Source organism: Ursus americanus, chromosome 17, assembly GCF_024610735.1.
Source record: "Ursus americanus isolate L20-20 chromosome 17, mUrsAme1.1.p, whole genome shotgun sequence".
NCBI classification, from domain to species: Eukaryota; Metazoa; Chordata; class Mammalia; order Carnivora; family Ursidae; genus Ursus; species Ursus americanus.
The window spans coordinates 36657078-36671697 of NC_142143.1; the positions used below are offsets into that span (position 1 = coordinate 36657078).

The 14620-nt window shown below is 34.7% G+C and overlaps 2 protein-coding genes across 37 annotated transcripts in view; one reads left to right on the forward strand and one right to left on the reverse strand.

The window, feature by feature from the left end:
- The window catches only part of LOC148108660 (uncharacterized), a 199554-nt gene that overhangs the window by 30214 nt on the left and 154720 nt on the right, over positions 1-14620 (forward strand). Inside the window, exon 2 of one of the 31 annotated variants that reach the window (XR_015727170.1) lies at positions 6077-6212. The exons of the other annotated variants lie outside the window; for them this stretch is intronic. The gene's annotated coding sequence lies outside the window, so the exon portion shown is untranslated. The remainder of the gene's footprint in view (positions 1-6076; positions 6213-14620) is intronic. 31 annotated transcript variants of the gene reach the window in all.
- The window catches only part of PTPRQ (protein tyrosine phosphatase receptor type Q), a 258211-nt gene that overhangs the window by 7487 nt on the left and 236104 nt on the right, over positions 1-14620 (reverse strand). For all 6 annotated transcript variants that reach the window (XM_087868896.1, XM_045779834.2, XM_087868894.1 and 3 more), the window contains 5 exons: positions 10953-11029; positions 6383-6517; positions 6062-6187; positions 5056-5204; positions 1276-1411 (listed from right to left, as the gene is read on the reverse strand). In XM_087868896.1, coding sequence (XP_087725022.1) covers positions 1276-1411; positions 5056-5204; positions 6062-6187; positions 6383-6517; positions 10953-11029 — 623 coding nt within the window. The remainder of the gene's footprint in view (positions 1-1275; positions 1412-5055; positions 5205-6061; positions 6188-6382; positions 6518-10952; positions 11030-14620) is intronic.

The window sequence follows — 14620 nt, forward strand, 5'->3', positions numbered from 1 at the left end:
TATGTACCTGTTCCGAATACATTTAAAAAGTAAATCAAGATTTATTGGAGTTGAATGCTCAAACGTTCTTCCTGAAAGGGGTGGGCAGTCCACAAAGTTTAGAGCAGCAGCCTCCCAAGAATATTAACATTCCCTACATGCATTGTAGGTTCTGGGGTCAAAAGAGGTTCAAGGATTTCACAATCAGGTAATTCTGGGAAATGTTACTCACAAGGGCACTGAATTTATAATTGTCAATGTATAGTCGCATAGAGGCTTTAAGAAATTCTAAGATCAGCTTAACTTCTTTTCAAACTTATTTAGCAAAGAACCTGGTTTCTCACACCTTTAACAATTGTGATGCTGTATGTGTTTTCTAGTAGGTATTGTGGAAAATACTATTACAGCAGGTCTATATATTTACTGTGAGAAAACTTCCATTTGAAGAGTATAGAAATATCAATCCAAATATACAGAGAGAAACATCTTACATATTGTAGTTAGACAGACTTGGGCTTGAATTTTGGTTCTGAAACATTAATTGTATAATCTTGAAATATCACTTAAATTCTTTGAATGGAACATCTGCTTCCCTATTTGTGAAGCAAAGCCAATAATACCTCATCTCTTGATTAGTTTTATTGACACTGCTTTACAAATAAAGATTAAATAAGATAATACATGTAAAGGATTATTATAGAAGATGGAACCCACTAGACACTCAATGTAAGATTTTAGTCTCATTATCATTATGTGATTTTTTTAATGAAGAAAAATCTATATATTTTATAAATGTTTTTGCCTTTAAACCAAAACAACAAAACAAAAAACTCCCAGGGAGTTAGTTAAGATGCTATGACAATTGTTATTAGTACTAATATACAGTAGGGATAAATATGGACAAGTGAAATACATAGAACTGCATAAGAGTCAATATTTTAAGCTTTTTCCAAATATAACATTTAGCATGTTTATAAAAGAAATTGATTTGATTCACTTCCTAAGCTTTCCAAATTTGCCAAATATAAAGACATCAATTTTTGAATTACTTTCTATATGCCGATCAGTTATAAACAAGCTAGGATGAGCAGTCAGTGCTGGTGCTGAGGGGTGACTGTGCCACATGGAATGCCCCTCTCCAACCCTGTCCCCTCTAGGAGGTTTATAATGTAGAAAAACAGAGTGTCTGCTCTGCAAGTAAAGTTTGAAGTCCATGCCCAACCAGACTGTTGCCACTCAGATCTTCCCTTGTGGGAAGTCCAGAGCTGACACTGCACAGGGTGCTAGATACCTTACCAGGTTCTGTACCATGCACATCCTTTCACTTCTCAGTTCCGCTACTAATCCATATATATCCACAAAATCATGGTCATTTACATGTTGTGTTAAGTGGTCCAGAGCAATAAAAACTCCAGTTCTTCCAACTCCAGCACTGCAGGAAGAGTAAAATTACATGAACATGTTCAGCCAAAGGTTGTTCACGTGGATAGTGATGAAGAAAGGGAACTATGGTAGGAATAAATTCCACGCAGGTCCTTTTCTTATTTGGAGGAATTTTTTTTGGAGTGTCTTCAGATTTGTATTGTTACCAAGACTGTCTAGATAGATCAAGATGATTAACATTAGTACTCGAGCAAATTTTTGAGGTTTTGTTTTGTTTTGTTTTTTAGCAGTTGAACTTTTCCTCTTCTTTCATAATATTATAAGGGGTTTAGCTGGAGAAGTATAGAGAAGAGTTTTAAAAAATTGTTGAAAATTCTTGGGATGCCTGGGTGGCGTAGTCAGTTAAGTGTCTGTCTTTGGCTCAGGTCATGATCCCAGGGTCCTGGCTCCCTGATCAGCGGGAGTCTGCTTCTCCTTCTCCCTCTGCCCCTCCCCCCAGCTTGTGCTCTCTCTCTCTCGCTTGCTCACTCTCTCTCAAATAAATAAATACATACATAAATAAAATCTTTTAAAAAATTGTTGAGAATTTTTAACACCAGAACCTTTGCATTGAACATATTTTTGGTTACCAATAGAAATGCTAATAAACATTAAAAACATCCACTGTTTAGCCCTATAGCATTTCCCCTGCATCTTAACGGCAATCTCTCATATGTTCTCTTCACTTTCTTTTCTTAGATTTTTTTTTTACTTCCTATAGATAATAAAATTGAAAAGCTATTTCCTTTCAAGAAATTAGTTTAATACCCAGAGATAGGTATGTGCTCCATAGAAACTGTGAATTGATAAACGTGACAAGATTTATGCAGAAATTCCCATTAGAAGGACAAGAATCTTGGTATTTGAATGGTTAACATAGGAAGTAAATATAAAAAGAACAACAAAAGACATTTCGAAAGTCACCTAGTCTTATAAATGTTACTTTGAACAACATGAAAGTGCTATTTTTGTTGGTAAGAAATAGTTGAATCTTAGCAATATCCCATGGTTCAACCATGTAAGAAAGAATGAGCATTACAACATAAATTCGATTATGGCAACACATATGCTGAACAGTGTAATCTGTCATGACATCATTCAATATACCCTGAGTGTCAGACCCTGTCCTAGGCATCTGGGTACAGCTGTGAACAAAAATACAGAGTCCCTGAACTTATGGAGCTTACTCTCTAGAGGACAGAGGACAGTGCATAGCTCAGCAAACACACATAGAAAGTGCCCGGCAGTAGTAAGTGCTATGAAGAAAGATAAATCAGGTTAAGGAGAAGGTGTCTCCGATTATGTAATATTTGAAAAGAAACTTGCATAAGGGAGCACACAGTGTGGGTATTTGGGGGGGAAGCACTGCAGCCCGACGGAGTGGGGGGAGAAGAGATATGAGTGGTGCATGTTCTGTGCTTTTGAGGAAGAGCCAGGAGCCCAGGGTGGGGAGAGTGCAGTGGAGAGGTGAGAGGGGTGAGGCATCAGAGTGTCTGCTGCAGGGCTGCAGGTGGAACGTGAGAAGAAGAACAGAGTCAAGGATGGCTCCAGGGTTTTGGTGCCACACACGATGGATCTGCCATTTACCAAGATGGGGGATGAGAAGGAGGAGTGAGTTTGGAGATTGTATCAAGCGTTCTGTTTTAGACACATCAGATTTTCAGAGTTTTGTGGTCATTCAGGTTGTCACATTGAATTGGCAGTTAAACGTATGTCTGAGTTGAGGTGAGAAGCTGGAGTTAGAGATAAAAATTTAGTAGACGGTTTTAAATGATACTAAAAGAATTATTAATATGAGCAAACTTTTTTTCTGAACTCTCTTATCCATTTCAATTACAAAGGAGATTCTTTCTCTCTCTTTTTTATTACTGATTGAAGTATACTTGACACACACTGTGACATTAGTTTCAGGTGGACAAAACAGTGATCTGACATTATGCTGTTTACTACAGTGTAGCTACTATCTGCTCTCTACTCTTTTCGAGGCTACAAGGATAATATTAGGTACTTTTCTAACAGACTTTAGTGTCCGTGGCAGTGTATGTGCAAGATACGGAGAAGCTGAAGGAAGCTACTGTGCATTAAATGTTTTGATCATCAGTGACCCAGCTTAAAAGCAATCATCGACTTTGGAAGCAAACTGTTACTCTATTTACACTCTATACTCTTCTATTGAAAATGTTAAGTGTAGGAATGGGAAATGGAATTAGGAGGGTAAAAATGACACTTTTACTTTTTGCTCTATATGCTTTTTAAATCTAAGCATTATTTCGATATTTTATAATGAGCAAGGATTTATGTATTACCCTTGTAATTTTTAAAAAATCCACAAGAGTCCTGGAAAATATATAATCGTTTAAATTACATAGTGAGTTTTTTCCTCTAAATAAGAGTAAAAAACTTGGATGGATTGATATTTTCTTACACCTTTAACCACATTAATTATAGTATATACCTGTTAGAAAATTATCAATCAATTAACTATTGGAATTTTTATAATTAATAATTTATTATTAATGTGAGTAAGATACTGTTATTTAAATTTTTATTGCAGTAAAGGAAACAACATAAAACTGACCATTTTAAGCATTTTTAAGTACACAACTCAGCTGGTGTTAAGCACATTCAAGGTGTTGTACAATCATCACCACCATCCATTTCCAGAACTTTTTCATCATCCCAAACAGACGTTCTCATTAAACAACTAATTAAACAATGTACCCATTAAACAATAACCTGTTAAACAATGTACCCTTCTCTGTCTCCCTTGAGTCCCTGGTGACCACAATTCTACTTTCTGTCTCTATGAATTTACCCATCCTAGGTATCTCATGTAAACAAAATCATAAAATAGTGTATTATTACCTACTTTTTCTCTAATTTACAAACCAATTGTTGAAGAGACTCAAGTTGAGACTTATTTAGATTTATTACCTTACAAAACAATCAAATCCATCTGTCCAGAAAAACTCTGAATTCTAAACAACCTTGAGTTTTATTTCTTAGAGTGTTAAATACCAATGAAAACAAAGTGGAGAAAAACTTTAATTTATTGTTATGTTCTCTTATCCATGTTCAAAGAGCTAGTCAAAAGAAGATGTGTGCAGCTAAAGTTCGTAAAAAATTGTTGTCATACTTGGGTTGGTCACTTAATTTGATCTTTATTTTAAAGTCCATTTTCTTTTATTCTTTACAACTCAAATCTAAAAATTTGCTTTATGAAAAAAATTTAAATTATGGTAGTAGACTAATGCCAATTGAAATAATAAAGGAACAGATGTTTACTTGTAAAATTCTTAAAATCCTACACACACACATTAATGAGGGGCTACAGTTAAAAAAAAAAAATTAAAGACTTTCCTTTGAGAGGCAAAATCCAGTCAAGAGTTCAGGAAGATCCCCTTACCAGTAAGATACTTTCCCTTGCTTTTAGACGCCTTCCCTACTCACTTTATTTTTGCCATTTAACCTTTCATAAAGCTAAAATTTGACCCATTATAACTAGTAAAACATCCAAAAACCGGAAATTGGAATGAAGCTATATTAACATTCCTCCATAAAATAATCAACAGTATCATGATAATAAAAAGACCACATTGACTTTAAAGACCATTTCTAGCGTTTCATATAAGGTTCTGAAAGTCTCTTCCTTACCTGCAGTGAACAATCATGGGTGTGGTGTCATGCGCTCTGCTTGCTCGAACCAATTTTACAAAGTGAACTAGAGGAGCACTGTTTTCTGGGACCCCATGCTCAGGCCAAGCAGTAAAGTTGCATTGTCGAACGGTCATACAATCTCCATGCTAGGTAACACGACAGATTAAAGAAGCATGTTATGATTATTAAAGCACCATAATGAAGGTTTTAAGGCAGCTATGTCTTACCTTTTGAAAGTGATCTTTTAAAAATGACTATTTACCAAACAGAAGAAACTAGGTTTTTCATGATTTCCTGCAAGATAGATCCTCTATTATTGCTACAATAAAGCAAATTGCCTTCCAGCATGAATGGAAACAATAAAAAAGCTTGCAATGATGATAATATAGAGTGTTTATATTCAGATGTAGTGTAACATTTGGTAGCACAAGAATAGCAGATTTTAAAATAATTTTGATCCAAAATTAAACAAACACATTCACCTATTATTCAAAACACAGGTATTGAGTGTCTGCTAATGTCAGAAAGTGTAAAGATCCTTGTGTCATTTTCTGTGTGTATAGGCATCGATACAAACTGATAAAGTGGGATCCCATACTGTATCTTCTGTATCGGTTCTGGATCAAATAGAAAATTAAATCATTAAGATGAAGAAAGAGACGACTGATTAGGGAAAGTCCTGTTTTAAGTCAAATATTACAGTTTCTTCACCAAAGAAAAACCTAATGATCTACTTATTTCCTTCTTTTTTCCCCTTGTCTACCTAAGAATTTGGTGCTCATTGGTTAAAATAAACTTTAACCCTGAGATTTGGAATTAAACACAGTGACATAGATATTGAGGTCAGTTACCAATTAAAAACTTCTGTTTAGAAAATACCAGGAAAGTACTGTTGAATATAGAGGTACTGTTGCAAGGGACCGTTCTAGAAATTAATTTTACTTTTAGACATTTAGAGCATTCATATTTACTATTGCGTTCCCCTCCCTTGCCTTTTTTTTACCCTTTCAATTTTCAGATCCCTGATGGTCCAATCTATTTGAACATCTTCCATTAGCTTCGTAATCACTATATCTCCAAAGACGGTAACCGGTTTGTTGTCCTCTGGCCAATACTGATGGCATCTGATCTGTATTCAGGCAAAATCAGCAGTCGTAAGAACCATTGTTATATTGATCTATATATCACAGTTATTGCTACTAAGTTAAAACTGCCTTATAGATGTCCAAGTTATTGATGACTCACAGTATTAGCTGAAATTGTCACACATATATGAAGACAATTGTAAACTAACATCTTGTGGAAAAATTTTCAAACAACTTACCCGCCCTTTTTCAAAACACTGTGTTAGCATCACTAATGTTTTTGCTCTGGTTTCCCACACCATTCTCCAAAAATCCCCAACTGTTCCTGGTAATGGACCTTGAGTGGCAATAAATTCATTTGGACATAAATAGCCCTAAAAGGATATAATTACAACATTAAATCAACATTTATATTACAGTATTTTTTAGTTTTTGAGCAATAGATAAAAATAAGCTAGTTATAAAATATATAATAGAATGAGGAATTCACCCACAATCTCACTTCCAGAATGATGTACTGTTAATATTTTGGTTGATTTCTTTCAGTATTAAAATATCTACATTCCTCTATTGAAATAATATTTATGAGTTTCTACTGTGTGCCAGGCACTGTCCTAGGAATTGGGGATTCATCACTGACAAAGACACTAAAATTCCCATTCTTATTTATTTTCTTTATATTTATATAAATAAATATATTTATTTTTATATTTTATATTTATATAAATAAATATATTGATATTTATTTTATATTCTTTATTATATATTAGGGGAGATAGACATTAAGTCCATTAATAAGTCTCTTAAAAAAGCAAATTACATATAACTTTTAAAAGTGGTAAGTGCTATGAGAGAGGGTTTTAGAAAATAGGATGTTCAGAAAAGACTCACTGGTGATATCTTAGGAAAGACTTGAAGAAGTAAGGAAGTAAGCTCTGCAGGATTTAGGGGAACATGTTCCTGGTAGAAAGTCAAGTGTGAGAACATTAAAGGAAAAATGTGTCTAGAATTTTCTATGAACACCAAATGGCTAGAGTGGAGTAAACGAGGAGGGGACAGTTATAGAAGATGACATAAGAAAGAACAGAAGAGGGAAGATAAGGGTGCTTTGGGTCCTAGCAGGTAATGAAAAGATTTTGGTTTTTACTGGGGATGATCTAGAAAGCTGTTGAAAGGTTTTGAACATATAGAGTGTATGGTTTAACAGTTTTACTCCTGATTTCTGTTAGAAGACCAGCCTATAGGGGTTAAAAGGTGAAAGGAGGAGAATAGCTAGAAGGCTTTTGCAATGATCCAACCAAAGGTAGTTTGGGTGGTAACTGTGGGGATGGTGAGAAGTGACAGGATCTGGATATATTTGAAGACAGAGTCGATAGAATTTGTTGATGGACTGGATATTGGGTATAAGAATCAGTAAAAATTTCAAAGGAAGATTGGGAAGACTTTGGGGTATTCAGGTTTGAAGGGAAAATTAGGAATTCATTATGGACCTATTAAACTTAAAATCTTTGTTGGATATTGAAGTGGGAATATCATGAAGGCAATTGAGTGTATGAGTTTCGAATTCAGGAAGAAATCCAAACTGGAGACATAAATTTGAAAGTAATCATCACACAGATCTCAGTTAAAACACAAGAATGGAAAATTATCAAGGAAATGAATTTGGAAAGAAACTATAAATTCAAGGATTGGGCTCTAGATAATTCAAGTGTTTGGTCGTGGAAGAAAAAACAGAAAACTAATGACACTGAGACGAAAGAGTCACAGCTGTAGATGGAAAATTGAGAGAATGAGGTCCTGGATGCCAAGTGAAGAAAGTGTTTCAAGGATGAGGGCAATTAACAGGAATCAATTTATAAAATGTTTCTCCTGGTCATCTGCATTTCCCTTTCTCAGGGACTAAATGTCCTTTTGGTACTATAATATTCTATCAATGTGGGAACAATTCTGATGTTTCTGATGTTATTACAGCTCATTGGCATCATGGCCTTTAATCTTTAATTTCTAATTATGGTAAAAATCTCTCAGGTTAAAGTAATTTCAGGCATCTCAAGTAGAGATAATTGTGAGGGTTTGGTGCCGTTCTCTTGTCCCTTACATAACGTTTTTATTGTTAATTCTCTTGAAAACCTTTCTAGACTCATTTGTAAAGTTAGTGCCTGTTTACAGGGATGCAGTATCTCTTTCCCTCCCTACCTCTCTCCCACAGTCCATCCATCACCAAAATGTTCCAACTCCCTGTGAGTCCTACGGACGGGAGCACAATTCACAAGGACAGCCCAGGGCAAAGAGATAAAGATACATTAATCTACTGACAGACCCTGACCTGAAATCTCCCAATTTTAAAGGATATCCCTCAGATGTACCTAAAGTACATCACTTCTCCCTTTTCCTTTCCCCAGACTTTAGCCCTTTTGCTTTTCCATCTGAAGACTAGTTATTTTGTTTTCTGCCCTACCTCCCTTTATAGTTCTCCTCTCTTTTTCCTCTAGACCTGGAGATACAGAAATCCAGAACCCATTTGTAGATGGCCTCTGTCTTTTGCTCTTGGAACAAGTGTTCATGAACTTTCAGCTGGAGGTGCCACGGAACAAAACTGGGGGGATGGGGGGGGAATCGATGCATCAGATATTTCATGAATTTGGGGATGGCGAAGTGAGGGCCACTAGGGTATCATGGCTTTTCTATTCCCATCTGTTCCTGGCATTCCAAGCAAAGGAGATTTACCTAAAAGCTAAGAGCAACAATATACTTCCACTCCAATTCTGAAATCTGCCTTACCGTACAGTGCTTTCCATCTGGGCCTACTTACCATGCAGCTCAGTAACGATAATGCATATCATTACATATGGTTCATAGTGACTTTGTTGTAAGATTTATTATATTACAACATCATTTGATTATAGCAGGACATATATATTCAGAATTCTTAGTTTATTGCTCACCCTGCATTATCATCTTATGGCTGTTTCCTGACAACCTAAAATATTTAGAGTGGGCACTAGGTGTTCATGAATATTCCTTTGTTTATGTAAATCTATGTGGTTTAGTTACACCTACTAAAACTGTCAGTTTCCTTTTTAATCATAGTCATACCCTATACTGTGACCCTATATCTGGTTGAACATTAGAGAATATGAATTATTCTTTTGTACGTAGTTATTAGTGAATAAAAATGGCACAAATCAGTAGATCACTTATATAACCATTTGCCCTTGCCCCGTTCTATAGTATCACAAAACATATGCTCATTAGCACATTGATGAAATTAAATGCATATATGCATCATTCTGTAAATCAAAGTAAAACTTCGACATCCTGTAGAGTTTAGGCTGCAATGATAATCAGTAAGCAAAAGATTTCACTGAAATCTTTAGAGAGGAATTACATTTTCAAGGGACTCAAACATTTGATAAGTGACTAAAATATGTCATCACAATAGAAAATACATGTGGTTTTTCAAAATGGATTTAAAGTTCTTTCATAAAAATAGGCTGGAATTCAAAGGATGCTTTAACTTCTCCAAACCCTCCCTCATTTCCCCTATTAAAAAGTCTGAAATTCTCCCTTTACATATTTCTTTCACAATAAGGCCCACATATAATTACAATTTTGGAGTCATTATCAACCAATATAGAATTTAGAAAGAAATTTTCCCACTTAACAGTGGTTTCAAGGGAATGGGACACAGGACAAATTATGTTATTGGGGAAAGGATGGAACATCATAGAAGCAGAGTCTCAGTGGGACCAAAGGGCAGGCCTGGGAGTGATGACCTATGAATAAGAAAAGAATACAAGACTGTGGACACTAGAGGAAACCCTCAAGTGTCTGTAGGGTCACCATGATAAGGATGGCTAACTTTGCTATATGTTAGAATTGAAGCCAGTGGGTGAAAATATAAGGGAGCATATCTTGTTTTTAAGAAAACAACTGTATATTGGAGTTGTTCAGAGATAGAATCATCTGCCTTAGGAGGAAGTAGGTGAATCAATGCCAAGAGAGGCTAACATCTAATTATCAGGATTTTTTCAGAAACAGTTCCAAGGTGAATGGTTGAATTTAATAACTGCAAGGGCAAGGGCAATTCCATGTGTCAACCCCAGTGCAGGTCTTGGGTGCATTTCAGGTTTCTAGGTACCTGTGATAGTGATGAGCATTGAGAGGGTAAGAGAGCCACGCAGAAGGAGAGGGAGAGAGAGATCCCTAAAACACTTTGGTTTCATTCAATTTTTAATCCAATGCAGCATGTATTTATCTATGATGCACCAGACAGTACATTAGGCATGTCACAATCTATCCTGTGTTGGTTCATTTATGTTTTTTGAGCAGCTACAATGGAGTGCACATTCTACAGGTAACTGAGGATCAGAGAACATCATAGTCTCCTTGAAGGACTGAAAATCTAGATGGCAAGGAGAGCATACAATTTTTATGTTGTGTGGACTTAACTGCCTATTTGGCTAACTTTTTCTTTGTAAGAGAGATTGACAGACGTCGTCCTTGTGTACAAAGAATGTATATAGTGGAAAGGCCTGGGGATATGTAGCTTGAAGTTATATATCTGTCACTTCTTAGTGAAATGATTGTTGGTAAATTGCAATCTCTATTAGGAGCCCCCATTTTCCCATCTATAAAATGGGAGTACTTAGTGTTGTAAGGAATTGGCACATAAAATCTGTAGTTTATAATAAATTTCTTATTTAAAATAGTTGGAAGAGTAATATAATTGAAGTATTGAAGTATTTATGTTTTATAAGAATAGAAAGCATATATAAGAATACAAAACATAAAAAAATAGCAACTTACAGAAACATAGCTGGCATTAATATAATCCGATCCTGGAATACTAGCATCAGCTATCAGCTTCACTCTGTTATTGTTATCTAGAGGACAATATAAGACAGTAATGCTAATTCATTATTTAAATTGCCACTACTGATTGTACTATGAAAGTAATACAAAGAAATTCAAGATGTAACACCAAACATTACAGATGGTCATAAAATTAAAGTAGAAGTTCCCTCTTATCCCATATTTCCACTACCCAGAGATAATGACTATTAATATGTTCTTGTAAATATTGCTAGAATCTTCTATACAATTTCATAAAAATTAACCACAAATGGAGTGATATACTTTCTTTTCTGCATTTTTTTTCATTTACCTATATCTTTCCATATAATCATAAACAAAAATCCCTTGCTCATTAAACAGCCATATAGTATTTCATTGTCTGAATATAACATACTACTTTATATCTTATGATGATTTAAATTAACTTCATTTTGTTATTGCAAAATGATAAAGAAATATAACTAAACTTTTTGCATATATGTTGTAGTGTATTGGAAGAATACATTACCAGCAATAAAATTCCAAAATCCTGTCATGCATTTCAAATTTTGAAAGATATTGCCAAATTGTTCTCTAATTATATCAATTCATCCTCTGAACAAAAGTGTTTGAAAAGTGTTTGAACAATTCTGTTTCCTCTTAGTTTCACTACCACAAGATTTTGTTAAACATTTTAGTTCATGATATTTTGATAGATACAAATTGATGTCTCATAATACTTATTTTTATTTCCTTAAATATGAAAGCAATTCAACTGAGCTTCTTTGCTTGTGTATTGGCCATTTTAAATAACTTCTTCATTAATGGTCTTTTCATATTATACTTTTTTTCTATTTTTTAAAAAAATTTTATTTATTTGTCAGAGAGAGAGCATGCATGCACACAAGCAGGGGCAGCGGCAGGCAGAGGGAGAAGCAGGCAGAGGGCAGGCTCCCCACTGAGCTGGGAGCCCGATGCGGGACTCGATCCCAGGATGCTGGGATCATGACCTGAGCCAAAGGCAGATGCTTAACCACTGAGCCACCCATGTCCCTATTTTTCTATTTCTAAAAAACATTTTATACAAAAAATATATCATGTTACATATTCAATACATATTACATGCACTGAAATTTTCTTACCATTTTTTGACCCTGTCCATCAACGTAGCTAGCTATCTTGCCATACATAAAATGTACATTTTTTAATAATCAAAATTTGAATTATTTTTCCTCATGGCATCATGATGGCTTCTTGGGTCATTCATACAAAGGTGTCTGTCACACCAATATTTTTATTTTTACAAATCCTCCATTCATATCTTTTTCTAGAACTTTAATGGTTTTTCTGCTTTTGTTTTAACTATTTCAATCTTTGATCATTGGGATTTACTATTATTTTCAATGGAACTAGGTAAAATCTAGCTTGTATTGTTTGTTTCTTTGTTGCCATTTGGAACAATGAACAGTCCCAGTTAGTTAACATTCCATTGTTCCCATCTTACTCAAAATACCACTCTTATTATACACTAGATTTCTCTATGCATTTCTAGGCCTATTTCTGGACTATTTATTCTTTTCTAGTAACTTATCTGCCCATTCTTTCTTTAATACCGAACTTTTAATTATTATTCTTAGAATATTTTAAGATCTGGTATAACTAGATGCCCCCTAACCATTATTTTTCTTCAAGAAAGGGGTTCAAATTATTTTTTTCCTGAGGCTTTTTACCAAAGTTGGTATTATGATTGGTATTTCAATTGGAATGTCCAGGGCTAATTTTAGCTAGGCATGGAAATGATATAAAATACCTATTACTACATAATTATTTTGAAGGTTTTTTTTTTTTTTTTTTTTTTTAATCTCATTGGGAAGGCACATGGTAGTGGAGGAAAATGCGTAAATGGGTTTGGGTTTGAATTCCAGATGATCTATCTACCATATGAATGGCCTTGGGTGAATTTCTTAACTTCTCTGCTCCTTCATTACCTTACCTATAATATATGGTTGTAACAGTTATTTCGTAGAATCCTCTTGAGGAAAACTTACATGAAAACTTATGGAACTTATAAAGCTGAATAGGACTTGATAAAACTTAAGCACATGTTACTTGTTAAACAACTTTGCTGTATTGTTAGTGATTCAAATAACCTGCCTAATGTGCTTAGAGATGGGGAATGTTTAATCAAATTTATGCAAATGATCTATGTCCCAAAGACTTTGAATTTGGTATGATCTAACTGTTTTAATGACATTGTGGCTAGTCCTGTAACTTAGGAAGGGAAGCCATCAGGTTTCTGTTCATACGATATGCCTGCTTATAACTATCTGAGTCAACAGCAAGCTAAACTTTTCTTCGTGGTGTTGGAACATTTCTGAAGGTCATAGTGTCCTGTCAGAGATTTGGAAATCTCTTCTGCAAGCATTTGCTGCTAATTCTAGTATCTTAAAGCCCTGTAAGCTAATATCTTCTAAAATGCACTGTGATATTTGAAATCCTACTTCCTACATTACTCAGGGGAAACAATGCACTTCACTAAGCTGTCTCAAGCTAAAATTCAGAGTCTATTAAAATGAATTCATTCTTTATGGGAGAAAAAAACCTTTCTTCAGCTTAATGGCTTCTCTGCAAGCACAGTGGGAGAATATATTTAGTTTAAACATCTCATTTGCTTGTACTGTATGTGTGTGTGGCCGGGGTGTACTTGCTCACAGAGGTGGCTGTGAGTTTATAGCTCACTTTCTCACTCAGGTTAGGGAAGTGGGCTTGCTATGTCCAGACTAGAGACCCTAAGGGCCTGTTATTATATCTTATTCACCCAGAAAGTTAACAGCTTTTAAAAGTAAGCAATCTATTGATTACTAACAATCATAAGAATTAACATTGAGAGCTTTCCATGTTCCAGTACTGTGCAGAGAGATTTACATAATTATTTCATCTAATCCTCATAATAACCTTATAAGGTGGGAACCACTGAATAATATGTCCAGTCACTAAGGCAGTGAGTAGGTACACAGGATTGTAACCCAGGAAGTTTGATCAGAGCCCACACATTCTTAGCATTTTTCCTATATGGCAGGCAGTACATATTAGTTGAATTAATAAATTATTCTAATCGCATTCTCAAAAAATAGAGAAATCTACCTAACAAAATTATTTCTTATAGGACCTCCAACTCTCTAAATGTATAGTTAAGAAAAATGTTTCCCCTACAAATCCATTAAAGGCTATTGAACGTAGATATAACACATTATTTGAAAAATTACCCTAAGTTTTCTGTACTAGAATCAAGAAGAAAGCAGAAAACAATTGGACATCATCCATTTGACTCTAGCAAAGGTGAAAAATGCATGAAATGCCAATTATAATATCCCAAACATCCTTGATTTATAACACAATTCCCTCATCAGCAATTATTTTTTGTCTTAGCCTCAGATTTGAAGAAACTGTGCAGACTTTTCAGCTCTTCTTGTTGTTTTAAGGTTATTTATTTTCATTGACCACTCTTATTCTCTTCCTATCCTATAAGTAATAAGCTATATGGTCTGACTTTTCTTATAGCCATGTTGTGAATCTGGATAATAATGCACTGGGATCTTAATAAAAAACGATTGAAATTTCACAGTTAAAAAATATCTTGC